The following is a 22,953-nucleotide window of genomic DNA, read 5'->3' on the forward strand; positions in this document are numbered from 1 at the left end:
TGAAAAAAGGGACAAAGAAAGAGACTTTTCTTTTTCTTCTTTTACCTAGGGACAGGGATGTACAAAGCTGGTTCTTCTGAAACAGAAAGTAAACTAACAGTGGCTGATGCTTATGCAAATCCACCTGATAGATTCTTTTTTTGGGGCATTTCCTAGATAGAATTGGGAACATACTCTCCCAAGGACACAACATTGTAGGTATAACTATCATGACATCAAAATTGTATTACTATGACCTAGGCAATCTGTGGTTTATGTAGGCTTTTGTAAGGCAGCTCAGAAACTTAAACATTATTTAAAATATTTTTTAGGACAATATGTTCCAAATGCTAAATAAAGTAACTTTATGGCTGAGTGAGACAGCTCAACTATAGTCACAGCACTTTGGGAGGCTGAAGTGGGAGAATCACTTGAGACCAGGAGTTTGAAATCAGTCTGGGCAGCATAGCAAGCCTCTGTCTCTACAAAAAAATTATATGCAAGTAGTTCCAACTATTTAGGAGGCTGAGGTGGGAGGATCACTTGAATCTGGTCAAGGCTGCAATGAGCCATGATCACACCATTGCACTCCAGCCTGGACGACAGAGTAAAATCCTGTATCAAAAATAATAATATTCCATTTGCTTCATGACAAGTAATAATATAATAAGGTGTTAACATAATGTGTTATCATGCTTTGTAAAAATCTACAAATTAAGATTATTACTGGCCCAGTGCAGTGGCCACTTTTGGGGCTGAGGCAGGTGGATCACCTGAGGTCAGGAGATCAAGACCAGCCTGGCCAACACAGTGAAACCTCATCTCTATTAAATATAACAAAAATTAGCTGGGCATGGTAGTATGCACCTACAATTCCAGCTACTCAGGAGGCTGAGGCACAAGACTTGCTTAAACCCAGGAGGCAGAGGTTGCAGTATGCCAAGATCATTCCACTGCACTCCAGCCTGAGTGATGGAGTGAGACTGTCTCCAAAAAAAATAAAAATTAATTTGTTCCTAAACTAGCTTGAATTCCTCTACCTTCTCAGCTGTTATCTATGTACCCTTGAATAAACAGATTAAGCTCTGTGGGACTAAGGATGTCTTATCTATAAAGAGAAAAAAAGTAGACTAAAAGTTGACCAACCACCTCCAAAATTCTGTAATAATGAAGGGAAAATAAGGTCACAAATCCCTATGTTTTTCCTTGCTGAATTTTGGTTATTTTCTATTTTAAATTAACATTAAGCTAAATGCAATTATTACAGACTTCATATTGACTGAAATATCTTACAAACACATTTCTTTACTGTTTAGTAAAAGTGTAAGAAAAGTACTTGAGAACAGCTAAACTGCTCAGATACCAAAAACTGATAAAGATAAAAGAAGATATTGAAAACACTAAATTGTAACTCATCAGATTAGGAATGGTTAAGAGGTTAAATAAGTGCAGAGTTTCAGCCTTGATAATAAGAGGCAATGAGTGACTGAATATATAGACCTAAATATAAGCTGATATGATTTGTTATTACCATAGAATTCTAGCTACTCACTATTTCTTTTTGTTTATTTATTTATTTTTTTTGAGACAGGGTCTCACTCTGTTGCCCAAGCTGGAATGCAGTGGTGCAATCTTGGCTCACTGCAACCTCTGCCTCCCAAGCTCAAGTGATTCTCCTGCCTCAGCCTCCTAGGTACTGGGACTACAGACACTTGCCACCACACCTGGCTAATTTTTTAAATTTTCTATAGAGACAGGGTTTTGCCCAGGCTGGTCTCGAACTCCTGAGCTCAAGCAATGAGTCTACCTTGGCCTCCCAAAGTGCTAGGATTACAGGTGTGAGCCACTACGCCCAACTGCTACCCCCTATTTCTGTGAGTGGAAAACAAAATACATCAGAGAATAGCAGGAACTGTAAAATCTTTAGTGACTGCTCTATATTCTATAGAAGATACTTTATGCTATATTTGTATAAAAAAAGTAAATCTAGGCATTAAAAAAATCCTCTCCAAACTAAATATAGTATTACCACATGATTCAGCAATTCCATTTCTGGGCCATGCCTGAAAGAACTGAAGTCAGATATTTGCACACCAATATTCATGGCAGCATTATACACATAGCGAAAAGAAAAAACAACTCAAATGTTTCTTAAGAAATGGATGCTAGTGCTCGCTTCGGCAGCACATATACTAAAATTGGAAAGAAATGTATGCTAAATAGTGCTATAGGCCAGCCGGATGTGGTGGCTCAGACCTATAATCCTAGCACTTTGGGAGGCCGAGGTGGGTGGATCAGGTGAGGTCAGGAGTTTGAGACCAGCCAGGCCAACATGGTAAAATCCCGTCTCTACTAAAAATACAAAAATCAGCTGAGCGTGGTGGTACACACCTGTAATCCCAGCTACTCAGGAGGCTGGACCAGGAGAATTGCTTGAACCTGGGAGGTGGAGGTTGCAGTAAGCCAAAATAGTGCCACTGCACTCCAGCCTGGGCAACAGAGTAAGACTCCATCTCCAAAAAAAATAATAATAATCCTAACACTTTGGGAGGCAACGACAGGTGAAACACTTGAGGTCAGTAGTTTGAAACCAGCCTCAAAAACATGGCAAAAGCCCCGTCTCTACTAAAAACACACACACAAAATTAGCTGGGCATGGTGGTGGGTGTCTGTAATCCCAGCGACTCATGAGACTGAGCCAGGAGAACTGCTTGAACCTGGGAGGCAGAGGTTGCAGTGAGCTGAGATTGCTCCACTGCACTCCAGTCTGGGCGACAGAGTAAGGTTCCGTCTCAAAGAATAAAAATTAAGTAAAAAATTAAAAAACACAAAAATGTGGTATAGAAACAACAGAGTATCATTCTGCTTTAAAAACAAATAGCATTCTGATACACATAACACAGAGGAATCTTGAGGACACCATGCTGAGTGAAGCCAGTCAGTCACAAAAGAACCATTTTTTTTTTTTTTTGAGGTGGAGTCTCGCTGTTGCCCAGCATGGAGTGCAATGGCACAATTTCAGCTCACTGCAACCTCTGACTCCCAGGTTCAAGAAATTATCCTGCCTCCCAAGTAGCTGGGATTACAGGTGCATGCAACCACGCCCGGATAATTGTCGGACTTTTATTTATTTATTTATATTTTATCTTATTTTTTGAATTTTGCTCTTGTTGCTCAGGCTGGAGTGCAATGGCTCCATCTTGACTCACTGCAACCTCTGCCTCCCAGGTTCAAGTGATTCTCCTGACTCAGCCTCCCGAGTAGCTGGGACTACAAGTGCCCACCACCATGCCAGCTAATTTTTTGTATTTTTAGCAGAGATAGGATTTCATCATCTTGGCCATACTGGTCTCAAACTCTTGACCTTAGGTGATCCACCTGCCTCAGCCTCCCAAGTGCTGAGATTATAGGCGTGAGCCACCCTGCCTGGCCTAAAAAAGAACAAATATTTTATGATTACCTTAAATAAGGTACCTAGAGTAGTCAAACTCAGAGAGATAGAAAGTAAAATGGCAGTTGCAAGGGCTAAAGGGAGGGGAGATAGGGAGTTATTGTTTAATGGGTACAGAGTTTGGGAAGCCGAAAAAGTTCTGCAAATGGATAATACTGATGGTTACACAACACTGTGAATGTACTTAATGCCACTGAGCTGTATCCTTAAAAATGGCTAAGATGGTACATTTTGTGTTATGTATGTAAAAAAGCATGTATTTTACAAAACCATTACAGTTAAAATCCTTAAAAAGACAAAGCAGGCTGGGCATAGTGGCTCACATTTGTAATCCCAGGACTTTGGGAAGCCAAGACAGGAGGATTGCTTGAGCCCGGGAGTTTGAGATCAGCCTAAGCAACACAGCAAGACTGTCTCTAGAAAAAATAAAAAATAAATTAAAAATTAACCAGGCGTGGCAGTGCATGCCTCTGGTACCAGCTACTTGACAGGCTGAGGCAGGAAGACTGCTTGAGACCTGGAGATCCAGGCTGCAGTGAGCCATGTTCATACCATTGCACTTCAGCTTGGGCAACAGAGAAAGACTCTGTCTCTGTCTCAAAAAAAAATTCATATATATATATATATATATACACACACACACATATATATACACACACACACACACATATACATATATAGAGAGCAATCTTACATTCAAATTTAGTACTGCTAAAAACATAAACAGAACATATAAAGACAGAAATATAATTATACCCAAACTAATATTTCATTACTAATAATTTTATTTGAATAGAGACAGATCTTGCAATGGTACCCACACTGGTCTCAAACTCCTGGCCTCAAGTGATCCTCCTGTCTTGGCCTCCCAAAGTGCTGGGATTACAGGCATGAGCCGCCAGGCCTGGCTACTAATAATATTTTGTATGAAGCATCCAGTATGCATATATAGAATGCTGCTAAATTTCAGAATTTTTTTTCCCAAAAGCTGGGTTATTTTAGCACATGAAAAGACTCTGATATGTTTCTATATAGTTAATTATAGTAAACACTTTATTTCTCCCAAAGGACACATTTTTATGAAGATATACAATACTACATGTTGCCAATTTTTATAATTCATATTTTTATTCCAATAATTCACACTCATTTGTCAGAAATGCTATGAAAATTTCTTAAGAGTTTGCTCTAAAACGTCCTAAATAACAGAGATTACCAAACAACTGACGCAGAGTGTTAGTGTCTTGTTCTGAGGGAAATGCAGTAACTACTCAACTGCAAAAGCCTCTACAACAGTGGTTCTAACCAGAATTTTATTTGTTCTGGATACAAGTTTCCTGGTTTTGCTGTTCTGTTATTTATTTTTATTTAATAAACACTTATATAACACATTACATTCTATGTGCTGGTCAGGCACTGGTCCAAGTGCTTTACAACAGTAATGGTATCTTTTCAGAAAAAGCAGTACTAACTATGGCCCAGCGTGTCAATTTTTTGTTTTGTTAGAGCTTTACGGTCCTGTTTCACTATCCTGAGGCCTCAAAGATGTTCTCCTACATTTATCCTCTAAGAGCTTTATGGTTTTGCTTTTCACTTTTAGATATTTTGATCTACTTGGAATTGTGTTTTATATACAGTATGATATCGAGGTAAGATGCCCATTTTCCCTATTAGATATATAAATTATCTAGTAGTATTTACTGAAAAGCCTATCCTTTCTCACTGTATTGCAACTCCACCTTTGCCATAAATCAGATGAACTGTATATATATGGATCTGTTTCTGGACTATTGGTTGCTTTACATTTCCTTGTGTCAAAATTTCTTAATTCTGTGTTTTCTTAATTACGTGTTTTAAAGAGCATAAAAATAACCTAAAGAGCTTGTTAAAACATTGAGTTCTTGGCTCCAACCTCAAAGGTTCTGACTGAATAGGGTTTAGGGTGGAGCCAGAGAAATTCCATTTGGAACAAGCTCCAGGTGACACTGGTGCTGCTAGTCCAAGGCCTCCAATTTGATGAACACTGTGTCTTAAAACAGTGTTGAGAGATGCTGAGTGTATGACTGCTGCGAAATGTTGAATGTAAGATAAAATATATTGTTTGCTAAGAAGAACGATGGCAAGGAAAACCTAGCCACCCTCCGTCCCCCGCCAAATGGAAAACTACTTGGGGCATTCTAAAGTAGCAAGACAGTATATCATATACCAGTTAAAACAATTCTTTAAAGCACAGGATATGTGACCCTGTCCCTGTGGCTCCCTCGTGGAAAATACTTTCTAGTTTGTCTGTGATCAGTGGTAAGCAGGCACCAGCTGCCTACCTAGTTTATTTTTGTTCTATGAGAAAACACCGAACACCTGTTTGTTAATAATAATCACCTGTTCAGAGAGAATAACTGTGGGTCAATGTCTGCTTGAGGCCTTCAGCCCAGAATGCTGTCAGCCCCTGAGGCTCTCAGCTCAGAAGGCTGTTGGCCCCGGATAGTCCCACTTTGCTGTTCTATCTGGGAGTCTGCTTCTCAATGCCTTCAGTGCCACCTGGGTGGGGGTCTCTATGGCCGAGCTGGTCTCAGTAAAATAGGTCTTGCTGTCTGGTCATAGAAGTCCTCCCCTCCAGCTCTGTTTTTCAAGACTGCCTGAGCTATATCCTTAGTCCTCTGCATTTCCATATGTATTTCAAAGTCAGCTTTAGTTCCACAAAAAAACAACAGAAACAATAAAAACAACAAATTAAAATGGCTGGGACTTTGTTATGGATTGCATTAATTACATAGATTAATTTGGAAAGACTTGAAATTTTAAAATATAAGGTCCTCCATGAACAAGACATATCCCTCCATTTATTTACATCTTCATTAATTTCTCTCAATTTTGTTTTACAGATTCTTTTTTTTAAGACAGTCTGTTATCCAGGCTGGAGTACAGTGGCGCAATCTCAGCCCACTGCAACCTCCGCCTCCTGGGTTCGATTCTCAGCCTCCCAAGTAGAGGGGATTACAAGCGTGCACCACTACACCTGGCTAATTTTTTTATTATTATTTTTAGTAGAGACAGGGTTCTACCATGTTGGCCAGGCTGGTCTTGAATTTCTGACCTCAAGTGACTGCCCACTTCGGCCTCCCAAAGTGCTGCGATTAGAGGCGTGAGCCACTGTGCCCAGCCAGACTTTTAGTATAGAGATCTTATAAATCTTTTGATAGGCTTATTCTTAGGAATTTGATGTTTTTTTGATACTATTACAAATGCTTTTCTCTTTTTAATTTTTAAAAATTGTGGTAAAATACATATAACAAAATGTACCTTCTTAATTTTTAAACACACAGGTCAGTAATGTTAAGTACATTCACAATGTTGTACAACCAGTCTCCAGAACTCTTTTCATCTTGCAGCTGAAACTTTATACCCAATAAACAACTCCTAATCCCCCTTCCTCCAACCCCTGGCAACCCATTCTGCTTTTTGGCTCTGTGAATTTTGACTACTCTAGGTACTTCACTGGAATTACATAGTTGTAAATGCTGTCTTATTTTTAACCATGGATTCTATGAACTGTCGTAATTGATGAAATATCAGCTCACTAAATTATAAGTATTTGGCTAAAAATCCAAATAGGGTTTGAAAAAGAACCCTAAGAAAGTCAGTGTATTCAAAAATCCCCGCCCCATGGCTGGGTGCGGTGGCTCACATCTGTAATCCCAGGACTTTGGGAGGCCGAGGTGGGCAGATCACTTGAGCCCAGGAGTTCAAGACCAGCCTGAGCAACATGGGGAGACCCGTCTCCACAAAAAAATTAAAAAATTAAAAAAGAAAATCCCCACTTTCAGAATTAGGACACTGCTGAAGAACCTCATGCCATTTGCACCCATGTACTTACCCATGAGATGGAATTTCCACTACTTTTACACATCAAAACAAAGGCCAGAAACCACTTACGAGAGGTAACATTTATATGCCTATCTTAAGAAAAGTTCTTTCATTTCTTACCTCTCATTGACCAAAACCCATAAAAGGTGACCCAATGAGCCAGTAAACTTTTACAAGTATATAATTTTTTCATATGCTTTTAATATTTTTCTGATTTGTGAATACTGAAATAAATACCAGTAATATTTATTTATAGTCATAATGTTTTATAAATTAAAGAATCAATTCACTTCAGCAATTGTTGACAAGGTGTGTAAGAGGATATTTTGAGAACAAAAAGGAGGTATTCATTAAAGATTAAGAGATGCTGCTCTGCAAACCTTAGTGGGAACTTAGCACTTAAAAAGATATCACCTGAGCTGATGCTCAGACTCATACTAACATCTGAGGAAACTCAGCTGGCTGCCTGAAATGTACAGGTCAGTGAGTATCACTTCAATTCACACTAAAAAGTAAATTTTTGGTGGTTGCAGTGGCTCACACATGTAATCCCAGCACTTTGGGAGGTTGAGGTAAGGTAGGTGGATCACTTGAGGTCAGGAGTTCAAGATCAGCCTGACCAACAGGGTGAACACACAACTCTTATTAAAAATACAAAATTAGGCCAGGCGCGGTGGCTCACGCCTGTAATCCCAGCACTTTGGGAGGCCGAGGCGGGTGGATCACGAGGTCAAGAGATCGAGACCATCCTGGTCAACATGGTGAAACCCCATCTCTACTAAAAATACAAAAAAAAATTAGCTGGGCACGGTGGTGCGTGCCTGTTATCCCAGCTACTCAGGAGGCCGAGGCAGGAGAATTGCCTGAACCCAGGAGGCAGAGGTTGCGGTGAGCCGAGATCGCGCCATTGCACTCCAGCCTGGCGAAACTCCGTCTCAAAAAAAAATACAAAATTAGCTGGGCATGGTGGCACACACCTGTAATCCCAGCTAATTGGGTGGCTGAGGCAGAAGAATCACTTGAACCCAGGAGGTAGAGGTTGCAGTGAGCCAATATCTCACCATTGCACTCCAGCCTGGGCAACAAGAGCAAAACTCTGTCTAAAAAAAAAAAAAAAAAAAGTCGGGCCGGGCATGGCAACTCACGCCTGTAATCCCAGATCTTTGGGAGGCCAAGGGAGGTGGATCAACTGAGGTCAGGAGTTCAAGATCAGCCCGGGCAACATGGTGAAATCCTGTTTCTAACTAAAAACACAAAAATTAGTTGAGTGCGGTGGTGCGTGCCTGTAATCACAGCTATTGGAGAGGCTGAGGCAGGAGAATCACTTGTGCCCAGGAGGCGGAGGTTGCAGTGAGCTGAGATTGCACCATTGCATTCCAGCCTGGGCAACAGAACGAGACTCTCAAAAAAAAAAAAAAAAAAAAAGTAAATATTCATATGATGACAAGTTATATACGTACATAAGAGAACTTACTATTTTATTCAGCTAGCAATTTCCAACTGTTAGGGGCATTTCCCTCATTCCCCAGAAAAATAGCAAAGAAAAATCTGTACCACCATCAAAGAGGATCTAGAGTGTTGTTTCTGCTCAAAACAAATTTCCTTTTCATTCTTAACACTGCACATTTCAAATAATGTTCTTCCAAAGGTCACTACGATCCCTTCAAATGACAAACAATCAGGCTACTCTTTTAAACATGATGGTGCTTTCAGATAGCTGCTTTTTCCATACATAAATCAAAGCAGCTCAGAGCTCTCCTTGTGCATGACTGTTTGGCTACACTAAAGCCAAATCGGATGATGCCCACACAGGTCATGCTGACCTTCCAAAGCAAGGAACAAAGGAATACTATAAAAAGAAGAACTATCCCTGCTTCTTAATGATCTACTTAAAAGAGCATTCATTTCTGAAATCAGTACCAAATGACAATAAGTTTAAAATTCCAAGTTTAATCTATAAATAGTTCCCAGTAGAAGTGGAACAGCAGCGCAAATCCATTATCCCTGCTTGGTAGGTCATTTAAAAATTTTCTCAAATCTATTTTCCCTAAGTCTTATCTAAACAAATGGACCCACATACAACTTACATTCTCCCACATCCTTGCCTTTGCTTATGCTATATCACTCCGTCTAAACATTATCTGTTGTTCAGCTACTACTCAAGTCCTCACGTAGTGAACAAAGTAACTCAAGTCCGCCCTTCTTTGACTGCTCAGTCCTGAATATTTTCTTCCTTTCTAAGCAACTAGGGGTATCTTTATCTGTGCTACCGATTTGTAGTTTAAACTGTCTAGTATTGCTAAGCACAGTTTCATAAATTTATCTGATCTGGGTTAAATTAAAAATTCCATGAAGGCAAGTCCCATGCTTTATGCCTTTGTTTTTTCCACAATATCTAGTAGCATGCTTGACAACTTTTAAGTGTCTGGATCTTCTGTCATTAAGCTTTTAAACTCTCTCTGCTATGCAAATTTTCATACAGCAAAGACAGCAGAGATCAATCTGTTGGTCACTTGGCTTCCTCAAAAAAGAAAAACCTTCTGCAGTCAGGAGACTTTAAGCCAAATGTTCTATAACAAAACCATGTTTTTTTCCTCATGATCACTAAAGCAAGCAATGTTACTCGAAGACCCGCTGTACACTGTCTCAATTCAAGTCACGTTCCAAAAACCTACTCATGATGACCTTAAGTGAGGGCTTACTGTATATCCTTCACCGAAATTCCCCAAATTTTAACATTTTGCCACACGACCAATAGTTTACTTTCCACACCAGATATAGATTCTACTTAAAACAGCATTTACAGACTTAATTTCTACTAATTAGCTACTTTTATATTGATTAACACGAGTTGCTTGAAATCATATATTAATACTTCACTTTATTTCAATTACCCATGCTATTCTATATACAAGTGTCATGTGTTAAGAAATCTTAAGATTTTATATTCATCCTAGCTATCTTTCTATTTGTTGTTTTTGTTGACTCTCAATCACAAAGGGGAAAAAATTCAACAAATATTTTTTCAGTATCAATAATATGTGTTAAATGCAAAGGGTCAAAAGTGCCCCCAATTCAAGCTCTAAACAGTGTATTCCTCCCATTAAATTTGAGGTTTCTTTTGCATGCAGGTTTTCAAACATATTTGGGGAAAACTAGCTTGATTTTGCCTCAAGAAAGTAGCAAACCTCATAACGAGTATGAACACTTATTGAGAAACATTAAGTTTACCCTGCCCCCATGGCTCCTTTGTGGAGGATACCTTGTAGTTTGTAACTAGTGGTAGGCAGGTTACAGCTGCCTACTTTGGTAGATTCCTGAGTTATGTGCATATGTAAAACATCTGTGTATTAATAAGAATCACCTGTTAAAGAGCAAATAAATATGTGGACGAATCTCTGCTCAGGGCCTTCAGTCCTGGAGAGCAGCAAGCCCCAGAGGCTCTCAGGCTGTTGGTTCCCCAGCATAAATCCACTCTGTTGGCCATCTGGGTCTGCCTCTCACTGCCTTGTAATACCTTCCGCCCGCCTGGGTGGGAGTCTCCCAGCCAACACTAAGCAATTTGGTTCTCAGTAAACATTAAGCAATTTCCTACTGGGAATCTGTTCTCCTACATTTTTTCCACTTAATAATTAGGTAAGTTGACTAGTTTGTGGATTGTACTTCTGAAAACGGTGGCATAGTATAATCAATATTGAAACCCAAATCTGTATTAATAATCTTAATAGTATAGCTCTAAATAACACATGTGCATCCTTCCCTTTAGTGAAGTATATGTCAGACAAATAAAATCCATATTCAGTATTGTGACCTGTTTTGACAAATGTATATACCTATATAACCACTATTAAATCAAATTTGCCATCATCCTAAAATGCTCCCTTGCAACATTTTGTAATCAATCTGTGATCTACCTTCTGTCATTACAATGTAGTTTTGCTATTCTAGAATTTCCATTAAATAAAATCATACCTTTTTTTTTTTTTTTTTTTTGAGGCAGAGTGAACTCTGTCACCCAAGCTGGAGTGCAGTGGCGCAATCTCGGGTCACTGCAACTCTGCCTCCCGGGTTCAAGTAATTTTCCTGCCTCAGACTCCCAAGTAGCTGGGACTACAGGCACATGCCACCATGCCTGGCTAATTTTTGTATTTTTTTTTTTAAAGATGGGGTTTCACCATGATGGCCAGGCTGGTCTTGAACTCCTGACCTCAGGTGATCCACCCACCTCGGCCTCCCAAAGTGCAAGGATTACAGGCGTAAGCCACCGCGACCGTCCTTAATTTCTGTATTTTTTAGTAGAGACAGGGTTTCACCATATTGGCCAGGCTGGTCTCAAACTCATGACCTTGTGATCCTCCCACCTCAGCCTCCCAAAGTGCTGGGATTACAGGCGAGAGCCACCGCCCAGGAAATAGCTTGGCTTCTCTAACTTATAATAATGTGTCTGAAATTCATCCATGCTGTTGCATTTATCTGTATTTCATAACTTTTTGTTGTTGAGTGTTATTTCTTTTTTTGTTGTTTTTAATTTTTTTTTGTTTTTTTGTTTTTAATGTTGAGTATTATTTAATCAGAGGGATACACAGCAGTTTATCATTCGTTAATGGACATTTGGGTTATTTCCAGTTTTAAGCTATTATGGATAAAATAGCCATGAGTATTTGTGTACAACTCTTTGTGAGGACATACACTTTGATTTCTCATAGCTAAATACCTAGAGATGTAATTGATGATTAATTTTATGAGAAAATGCCAACCTGTGTTCCAAAGTGGTTGTGCCATTTTACATCACCACCAGCATTGTATGGGAGCTCCAACTACCCTACACGGTGTTATGTAAGTCTTTTCAGTAATGTATGGTGGTATCTTGTTGTGGTTTTAATTTGCATTTCTCTGATGACTAATGATATCACACATCTTTCAAGCACTTCTTGGCCACGTATATATCTTTGTTCAAGTGTCTGTTCAAATATTTTGTCCATATTTAATTGGTTGTTTTCTCCTATTATTATTGAGCTGAAAGGGGTCTTTATCCTAAGTAAAAGTCTTTTGTGAGATATGTGCAGTATAAATATTTTCTCCTAGTCTATGGCTGGTGTTTCATTTTCTTAATGTTTTCAAAGAGCAGAAGGTTCTAATGTTAATAAAGTCCAATTTACCACTCTTTTTCTTTTATGGTTCATGCACTTAGTGTCCTAGCTAAAATTTCTTCACTACCCAATGTTACAACAATTTTGCTTGAAGAAAACATAGGAGAAAAATTCTGTGACATTGGGATCAATGATTTAACTTCACGACTGACTTTCACATATAAATTTCTTCTGTGTTTTCTTCTTTGGTCCACAGATAAAATATGCTGTTTAATTGTTTGGTTTACAAACATCTGGGGTTTTTCTAGATATCCAATAGTAACTTATGTCATTTAATTCAATTGTGGAAAAAACTAGGTACTATATGTCATCAACTTCTTAATTTATACATTCGTTCTTTCATTTATGGAGATTTTTATGTCTCAATATATGGTCTTGCTGCACTCACCATATGCATTTGAAAAGACCATGTATTTCAAGTGTACTCCACAAACATCAATTAAGTCAAAATGGCTGATAATGTTTATCCAATTTATCTATTTACTTACTTGCTGTTTGCCAAGCTGTTCTAACAATTGCTGACAGGTGTTAAAATACTCAACCATGATTGTGACACTGCCTATTTTTCAATTTAGTTCTGTTCATTTTTGTTTCATATACTGTGTAGCCATTATTAGATACATACACATTTATAATGATCATGTCTTCCTGGTAAATATTCCTTTTATTATATTTTTTTAAATATTCCTTTTATTATAAAGTGGTCCTCCCTGTCTCTGGAAATATTCTTTGTAATGAAACCTATTTTACTTGAGGCTGGGCATGTAAATCCCAGATTGAGGCTCATGCCTGTAATCTCAGCACTTTGGGAGGCCGAGGCAGGCAGATCACCTGAGGTCAGGAGTTCAAGACCAGCCTGGCCAACATGGTGAAACCCTGTCTTTAAAAAAAAAAAAAAAAAAAAAAAAAAAAAAAAAAAAACTATTTTACTTTACTTTATTTGGGTTATTTCCAAATCTAGCCTTTTTATATTTAGTGTTTCCAAGGGATAATAGTTTCCATCCATTTATTGTCAACCCATCTGAGTCTTTACATTTAAAGTACATCTCTGCTCGGAAGCATTTAGTTGTGTCTTGCTTTTTAATTCCATTATCAACGTTTGACTTTTATTTGGAGTATTTATCCATAAGCATTTAATATAATTACTGATATGGCTGGGTTTAGATATACCATTTTATCCTTTTTTGTTGTTGTTCCATTATGCTGCTTTTACTGCCTTCTTTTTGGATAATCTGAATATATTTTAGGTTGCCACTTTGACTTCTTACTGGATTTTTAGCCAGATGCCTTTGCATTTTTAAGTGGTTGCTCTAGAATAACAATATCTTTAATTTCCCACAGTCTATAATAGTGGAAAATTAGGCTGAGCACACGGCGGATCACGCCTGTAATCCCAGCACTTGCCTCGGGAGGCCGAGGCAAGTGGATCACAAGGTCAGGAGATCGGGACCATCCTGGCTAACATGGTGAAACTCTATCTCTACTAAAAATACAAAAAAAATTAGTCAGGTGTGGTGGCATGTGCCTGTAGTCCCAGCTACTCAGGAGGCTGAGGCAGGAGAATTGCTTGAACCTGGGAGGTGGGGGTTGCAGTGAGCTGAGATCTCACCACAGCAATCCAGCCTAGGCAACAGAAGGGGACTCCGTCTCAAAAAAAAGATGTCCCACTGCCTCTGCCCTTCATAGTTTTGGATGGGAAGTTAAAGGCATTTGCAGTGGTCTTTCCCTTGTATAATGTGTTCTTTTTCTCTACAAATTACTTTATTTTTGACTATTACAAGCATTTTTCCTTTATACCACTAAGCATAGTTTTCTGTTATACCACTAAGCTTTTTTAAAAAATTGTCTGCTAATTCCAACATCCAGGTCATCTTAACATCAGACTCCATACACTCTTTTCTCTTGTGAATAGTGCACATTTTCTTCATTCGTTATTTGTTGAGCAACTCTAGAGGGTATCCTATAAATTGTGAATGTTAGGTCTACAAACTGAATTTAATTATATTGTTCTAAAGTATTAGCCTCTTTAAAACCACACATAGCCAGACATGGTGTCAAATGCCTGTAGTCCCAGTTACTCAGGAGGCTAAAATGGAAGGATCACTCAAGCCCACGAGTTCAAGACCAGCAACATTTCAAAACCCTGTCTCTACAAACTAGCCAGACTGTGATGGTACATGCCTGTAGTCCCAACTACTTGGGAAGCTGAGACAGGAGAATCACTTCAACCCAGAAATTCAAGGCTGCAGTGAGTATGATCATGCCCCTGCACTCCAGCTGCAGTAAGAGAGAGAGACCCTGTCTCAAAACAAAACAAAAAACCCCATAAAATTTGGTTTGACTGAACCTGCACACATAGTCTTCTGGGTAACTGCTCAAATCTCATCTGCCTTTGTTTTTCCTTAGCTGAGTTGTTTAGAGTATGCCCTACACATATTTGCATGGCTTAAGGGAGAGCCAGGACAATGTTTATATGCAGAATGTAAGAGTCCTTGTCCATTACTCTCTCCTTTATGAGATGCCCTCCCTCACACTCCAGCAGCCACAGTAACCCTAATATACTCACAAAGACAGCTTAACTGCTATGCAAGTTTTAATTACCCTGCATGTAACAAACTGGGCTCTAGTCACAGGATAGAATCATGAAAATAAGAAAATATTCCAATGTCACTAGGTGACACAGTGCATGTAACACACTGAGATCTAGTCACAGGATGGAAATATGAAAACAAGGCAGGGCGTGGTGGTTCACACCTGTAATTCCATCACTTGAGGCCGAGGCAGGCAGATCATTTTGAGGTCAGGAGTTTGAGATCAGCCTGGCCAACATGGTGAAACACCATCTCTACTAAAAATAGGAAAACAAGCCAGGTGTGGTGGTGCTTGCCTGTAATCCCAGCTACTTAGGAGGTTGAGGCACAGGAATCACTTGAATCCAGAAGGCAGAAGTTGCACTGAGCCAAGATTGTGCCATTGCACTTCAGCCTGAGCGACAGAGTGAGACTCCATCTCTCATACACAAAAAAGAAATCTGAAAATAAAATTACCCAATGTCATTCCCTTCTTCCTAGCAAAAAAAGTCATCTCCAGAATCTTTCTGCCTTTGATCATTCCCAGTATCAGAAGGTAGTTGGGTTTTTTGTTGTTTTATTTTGCCCACAGTTGGTCATTTTTTTCTGCAGAAGGGTAGTTTCCAATCAGAACCACTATAGAAGCAGCCAGGCGTGGTGGCTCATGCCTTTGGGAGGCCAAGGCGGGCAGATCACTTGAGCCCAGGAGTTCAAGACCACCCTGAGTAGTATGGTGAAACTCCGTCTCTACCAAAAATACAAAAAAATTAGCCAGGCATGGTGGTGTGCACCTGTAGTCCCAGCTGCTCAGAGGCTGAAGCAGAATCACTTGAGCCCAGGAGACAGACGTTGCAGTAAACTGAGATTGTGCCATGGGCAACAGAGTGAGACTATGTCTCAAAAAAAAAAAGGAACCACTACAGAAGCAGAAGTCCTTCAAATGAATTTTAGAATCAGTATGTCAATTTCTGCAAAGAAAAAAAATGCCTACTGGGATTCTGACTTCTATGGATTTAATTTGAAGCTCAATTTTACAAGAATTGTGAATTCAACATATCGAGCCTTCCAATCCATGAATGTGGTAAATCCATTTATTTAGATAATTTTTCATTTCTCTCAATATTCTTTGTCATTTTCAGCACAGAGGTCTTGCACTTTAGTTGTAATTATTTGTTAATATTTGATTTATTTAAAACTATTGCAAATGATTTTAAAATTATTTTCCCAATTATTCACTGCTAGTTAATATAAGTGTAATTGAGTTTTTTATGTTGACCTTGTATTCTAAGAACTTACTTGTTAGTTCTAGTAGCTTTCATGTTCATTCTTAAGTTTTTCTGTAATATAAACATGTCACCTATGCATAAAGGTAGTTTATATTCTAATTTCCAACTGGTATACCTTTTATTTCTTCATATCTTCTTTTAATCTATAGCACTACTGGGATTTCTAATTCAATGAGAAGAGAAGTGAGGAAAGCACACAATCCTCCCTTTTTTTCTGAACTTAGGGAGGAAAGACTACTTTTCACCAATAACTTTAGCGTGATGCGCTTCATCAGGTTGATATTCTCTTCTATTACTAGTTTACTGAGAGTTTTTATAATGAACAGGTGTTGAATTTTGTCAAAGGCTTTTCTGTTACTATTAAGATAATTATTTGGTTTTTCCCTTTTGCTCTATTAATAAGGTGAATTGTGCTGTTTCATATTAAGCCAATTTTGTATTCCTGGGGTAAATACTATTTGGTCATGACATATTAGCCTTTTTAATAAATTACTGTTTCATATATTTTATCCAGTTTTACAGTTGTTAACAATGGGAATTCAAGTCCAGTAACAGTTGGCTGGACGGGAAATTCTAGTAAGCATTAACCTCAAGACACAGCTAACTATAGAGGAAAAAAAAAAGCCATCGGGCCCCAGAATATTTCTAATTTGGAAGAGAACTTAAGGAAAAGGCAGGCTGGGCACAGTGGCTCATACCTGTAATCCCAGCACTTGGGGAGGCCAAGAAGTACAGATCACCTGAGGTCAGGAGTTTGAGACCAGCCTGGCCAACATGGTGAAACCCTGACACTACTAAAAATACAAAAATTAGCTGGGAGTGCTGGTATGTGCCTGTAATCCCAGCTACTAGGGAGGCTGAGGCAGGAGAATCACTTGAACCGGGAGGCAGAGGTTGCAGTGAGTCAAGATTGTGCCACCACACTCCACCCTGGGGCACAGAGCGAGACTCTGTCTCAAAAAAAAAAAAAAAGCAGAAAGGAGAGAGCAGAGAAATTAGTTTCCAATGAGAAAGTGAAGGTATTTACAGTTACTGTTCTTCCTTATTTAATGTGGGTTTTTTTTTTTTGGTTGCTGTCAAGACATTGTCTTTATGTTTTATTTTCACCTGGTTGACTATGACATGTGTAAGTATGGTTTTGTTTTATTTTGCTTAAACCTCACTGTGCTTGTTCCTCTATACTGTGAGGTAATTCTGAAGTAAGTAACTCTAGTAACAAACTATCAGAAGTACAACCACTAACAGTTATATTGCCTATCTTAATAAATTACAATTAAGAAATGAGTATTCACTAGAAGAAAAATAGGTAATTCTTTTAATCTGTAAAACAGATTAGCAAACTATGTTATGTTCATAAATAAGTATTTATTAAATAGCTTTAAAGTCAATAGCAGAAAAAAGAAAATACATAAAATAAAATGTGTAACTTCCAAAGATCTTTTTCCTTCTTTCATTTACAGAGACCTTGGGGCTTCAGGCAGAGTCAGAAAGCAAGATGCCAGCATCAATTCACAGTTAAACAAACCTTCCCCCACCACCCCCTGGCCCAATTCAAAGTCTCACTCTGTCACCCAGGCTGGAGTGCACTGGCTCAAACTCGGCTCACTGCAACCTCCATCTCCCCAGTTCAAGCTATTCTCTTGCCTCAGCCTCATGAGTAGCTGGAATTACAGGCATGTGCCACCACGCTTGGCTAATTTTTGTGTTTTTAGTAGAGATGGGGTTTCACCATGTTGGTCAGGCTGGTTCGAGACCTCCCAAAGTGCTGGGATTACAGCCATGAGCCACCACGCCCAACCTAAACAAACCTTTTGCCAAGGAAAACTAAAACACCTGTATGAATTAACTAAATTGTTCCCATTTTCAACAATGAAAGGAAATTAAAAACATTACTGAATGTCACTGACTTGGCTCATCTGAAGGGAAATAACGTAGATAACACAGCTAATTTTAAGTTATTAACCCGATACAACATAAATGGCTCTCTAAAACAATATGGGGTATTTTTACTATGACTCAGCTTTCCTGAAACATGCAGACATAATATCTCAGACTGTACTACCTAACAGCAATCTTAAACAAGTAAAGCTATTCCTCCTAGGACAAGTTTTTGACTTTGCTGATTTAAAACATTTTCCCAGCATTTTTCATATATATTTCAACATACTGCACCAAAATGAAAACACTGGCAAAAATTTCTCCAAAAAAGGGATTTCACCATCATTCTAGTAAACTTTGGGACAGTTCACCAAAACTGAACAAAATTCAGGAACAAGAGCCTGAATATTTGCTTATTCAACAAATATTTACCAAACACCAAACAACCACTGTCCCTATCTCTGCAAGTACTTGCAAGCTTCTGGCAGGAGTATTAAGACTTCTATTGGCTGGACGCAGTGGTTCATGCCTGTAATCCAAGCACTTTGGGAGGTGGGAGAATCACCTGAGCTCAAGAGGTCAAGATCAGCCTGGCCGATATGTTGAAACCCCATCTTTACTAAAAATACAAAAATTAGCCAAGTGTGGTGGCCCATGCCTGTAGTCCCAGCTACTTGAGGGGCTGAGGCAGAATTGCTTGAACCCAGGAGATGAAGGTTGCAGTGAGTTGAGATCATGCCATTGCACTCCAGCAAAACTCCATTTCAAAAAAAAGACTTCTATTATACTTGCTCTTCTATCAACAGAAAAAGACATCTTGTAGCCTCAACAGTTCACAACACTATTCCCAGGCCACCAAGCAGCTGCCAGAGCAGGGAAAGCGTTGCCCAGCAAGAAAACCTATGTTGTTTCTTTCCTCTCTCTTCCCTTCTCTTCAACATCTATGGCCAACTCCAAGCAGGTCTTATCTATTTAGCCTGCTTGAAAATAGGAATTCTCTACTACAAATGAGCGTCACTCAATGCTATGAGTGTACCAGCCTCTACCTACTCTGGAGTACTTTCACAGATGTTCTGCAATATGATCCACAAATAAAGTCTTCTGTGTTGGGATAGGGGAATTTTACTCTTTCCCCCATTTTACAGAAGAGAAAGATGAAACAGATGGTTATTCCTAATATCATGTAGTACTACCTAAATTATGGAACTAAGTGAAGTGATGCAGCTCTTGAATAGAAAGCAATCCTATTCCAGGGTGAAGGACATATATTTCATTCATTTTCTCATTCTACATGCATTTATTGGCAGCAACTGTAAGTAAAGCACTGAAGCACTGTCACAGGCCTTGAAGACAGCATAGAAAAGAACAGAGCTCAGAGTTTATAGTCTTGTAAGGAAAAGACATATATATGTAAATAATTATAATATAAGCAAAAATATGAACCTTGCAAAAAGAGAGGCACAAACAAAAGAGTTCAGGAGTGGGGTAGCAACTAAAAGTAGTCCCTCTTGTTTCAACTACAAATGCTCCTCAACTTATGATGGAGTTACATTCTGATAAATCCATCATGAGTTGGAAATGTCCTAAGTCAAAACGCATTTAATAACACCTGTCCTACCAAACATCATAGCTTAACCTAGCCTGCCTTAAATGTATTCAGAACACTTACGTTAGCCTACAGTTGGACAACATCATCTAACACGGAGCCTATTTTATAAAAAACTGCTGAACATCTTATGTAATTTACAGACTACTGTACTGAAAGTGAAAAACAGAATGGTTGTATGGGTATTCAGAGTATGATTTTTACTTGAATGAGTATCATTTGCACACCAATGCAAATTCAAAAAATTGTCAAACTATTATCAGGGGCTTTTTGTACTCTTTTGGAGTTAAATAGATTTAAATAAAGTTTCTTCCTTCATTGAAACCAGGGACCATTTTTAATTCATCTTTTCTACTTGGTATCAGGCAAAAAGAAGGGACAGGAGGAAGGACTGATAGAGGAAAGGAAGAGTTGACAAGGGCTGACAGGTTTTTCTGGTATATTTTGTATGTTTCATTTGGGATTTAAAAAAGGTCGGAGGGGGGATAGTGCAAAGCCCAAAGTATGTGTGGGGCTCTTAAAATCCCTCCTCACATACAAGTTTCTTGCCCTACTTCTCTTCAATTAAAGATGTACTTGGGATTAATCCATCTCTTTAGAAAAATAGTTAGGCCTAGCGCTGTGAGTCACTGTAGTCAAACAGCTTTCCTCCAAAGAGAGAGCAATCCTCTGGACAGGTCTGACTTGGAAGAGGTGGGAGGACAGCAGAAAAATTACACAGTATAAAGCCCTGAGGGGAAAAGTATAAAACCTGAATTTATGACCTTCATTGCAAGCTAGGAGTGACGACTTACCCACCATCAGAAGTTACTAGATTAATTACTTCACAGGTACCTCACAATACAAAGGAATGAAACTAGGTTAAAGAAAGGCAAAGTTTTAAAGAAAGGACCCCCCTCAACACACACACACAGGAAATGCCAAAAACTTAACTTTGAATGTAAAAAGAGTGTGTTAGTGTCTTTTCAGGATAACTGTGTTAATATATATGCTGCAATAAACTGTTTATGAGACCAATCCCAAGAAACTGTTTCTACTGGCCACCAGGAACACTTCCTGTCATATGCCACATCCTGTTTACTTCCATCATCAGAGAAACCCAAGCATCCAGGTCACCATTTATGACCTAGTAGACACTTGTCCCCATGCAGTCCCTACCCTGACTCAAGCTCACAGACATTCCAGACCTTCCCTCCCTTTCCCCTATCCCTTGTTTCACACAGATCTATGTTCAATGTCATCTTTCCACTGAGACCTTCGCTGACCACCTCGTCTAAAACAGCTGCGCCCACCCAATTCTTAGTTTCTTAACCTGCTTTATATTTCTCCTCAGCACTTCTGTGAAATAGCTGGTTCTCTCTTTGTCTATTCGTATTTGATGTAAACTCCAGAAGTTTAACCCAAGGCTTTGTTTACTGCTATATCCCCCAATGACTGGTACAATGCCCATATACATTATTTAATAGATATATATTAGCTAAATGAATAAATGAAAAGTCCATGCTTTTATATGCCCTTTAAAATGTTTAACACTTTGTCAATTCCTTTATAGCACATGCAATGAATAATGAGGAGCGTTTCCACAGTTATCTAAAACACTCATAATATGCTGATACACACCAAAGATTTCTGAGAATACTGAAGTGGGAGAATAAAACACACAACCAGAGGACTCAAACGACTAACACCTAACCAGTTCCAAGAGGGTGTGTAGGAAATAGCAATGTGAAAAAATCATGCTACAGTACAAAATAAGCTAGCTGTTTTATTTGTTTTTGAGGTGGAGTCTCGCTCTCTGTCACCCAGGCTGAAGTGCAGTGGCGGCTCACTGCAACATTCACCTTCCGGGTTGAGGCAGTTCTTCTCAGCCTCCAGAGTAGCTGAGGTTACAGGCGCATGCCACCACACCCAGCTAATTTTTGTATTTTTGGTAAAGACAGGGTTTCGCCATGTTGGCCAGGCTGGTCCAAACTCCTGACCTCAAGTGATTTACCCACCTTGGCCTCCCAAAGTGCTGGGATTATAGGCATGAGCCACCTCACCCAGCCACAATCTAGATTTTCTTTCTACCCAGTAAAAGTATTTTCTTTTGCCTTATCTGAAAAATAACAAAGGAAGAAGACATCAGAATTCTAACTGGATTCCCAACTGAGATAATAAAAATGCCTTTGAAAAAATGATGTATCTTAAGCAACTTATATTCATTAAAGAACATATGTATCTTCCTTTATCCATAAAGCCAAAGTACTGACTAACCCCTTCGTCTGTGACTTTTCTCTTCTTAAAAGCCCTTCTTGATCTAAAATCCTCAAATATCTATTACTTCATCTTTCCTTTTCACTGCCATTCTTCTCCAACTGTGGTCTCTATCTATTAACTTTATTTCCTTACACCATAGTCCTCCTGAATTCTCTGTAATGGGGTAACTGTCCAGATAGTCCACTGAAACTGTCCTAGAAGTAAGCAATGCACTCCTCATTGTCCACTCCAATGGTCTCTTCTCTGTCCACATTTCTTTCCTGACTGCTCTATACTGTTGAATACTGATGAGCACACCATGCTCTTGACACCTCTCTAACCCAAGGTCTCCTGGTCCTGCTCCCAGCTCTCTTTTTCACGATGACCACATGTAGGCATAGCCCTCAGTTTTAGGCATAAGAGTTGTAGACTCTTAAATCAGCAGCAAGATACATGTGACTTAGAAACTAAACTGCAAAGATTTTTCTCCCCTTTATTTCCTTAGGTGGCAGCGTTTCAACATAAGCAGCCTAAGGCAAGACCATATCAGAGGAAATAATTTACAAGGAAAAAAATGAAACGTAAGAGAGTAAGTCATAACTCACTGATGTAAATGCCAGAAGCTCCTCTTCAGTTAATTTATGTACTGGGTTATTCTTATGACAATTCGTGCTTTAAATTAAGAAAAAAGGAAAGTTAGTTATAAGATGTATGTTGTAGCTAATGAAATATAATTTTTAAATAGCAAAGTAAACTGCTATATTTTACATATTTGAGAGCAGATATTTAATTATGGTATTATATACAGATGTAGAGTTAGTCAAAGATAAGTACAAAAATAAAATGCTGGGCCGGGTGCGGTGGCTCACACCTGTAATTCCAGCACTTTGGGAGGCCAAGGCGGGCAGATCACCTGAGGTCAGGAGTTCAA

At 39.0% G+C, this 22,953-nt stretch overlaps 1 protein-coding gene across 4 annotated transcripts in view; it reads right to left on the reverse strand.

Annotated features, from left to right (window-relative positions):
- TTC27 (tetratricopeptide repeat domain 27) overlaps window positions 1-22,953 on the reverse strand; it is a 198,691-nt gene that overhangs the window by 128,052 nt on the left and 47,686 nt on the right. For all 4 annotated transcript variants that reach the window (XM_078349511.1, XM_035272835.3, XM_078349512.1 and 1 more), the window contains one exon: window positions 22,628-22,694. In XM_078349511.1, coding sequence (XP_078205637.1) covers window positions 22,628-22,694 — 67 coding nt within the window. The remainder of the gene's footprint in view (window positions 1-22,627; window positions 22,695-22,953) is intronic.

The sequence above is a fragment of the Callithrix jacchus genome, chromosome 14 (genome assembly GCF_049354715.1).
Source record: "Callithrix jacchus isolate 240 chromosome 14, calJac240_pri, whole genome shotgun sequence".
Classification (NCBI taxonomy): domain Eukaryota; kingdom Metazoa; phylum Chordata; class Mammalia; order Primates; family Cebidae; genus Callithrix; species Callithrix jacchus.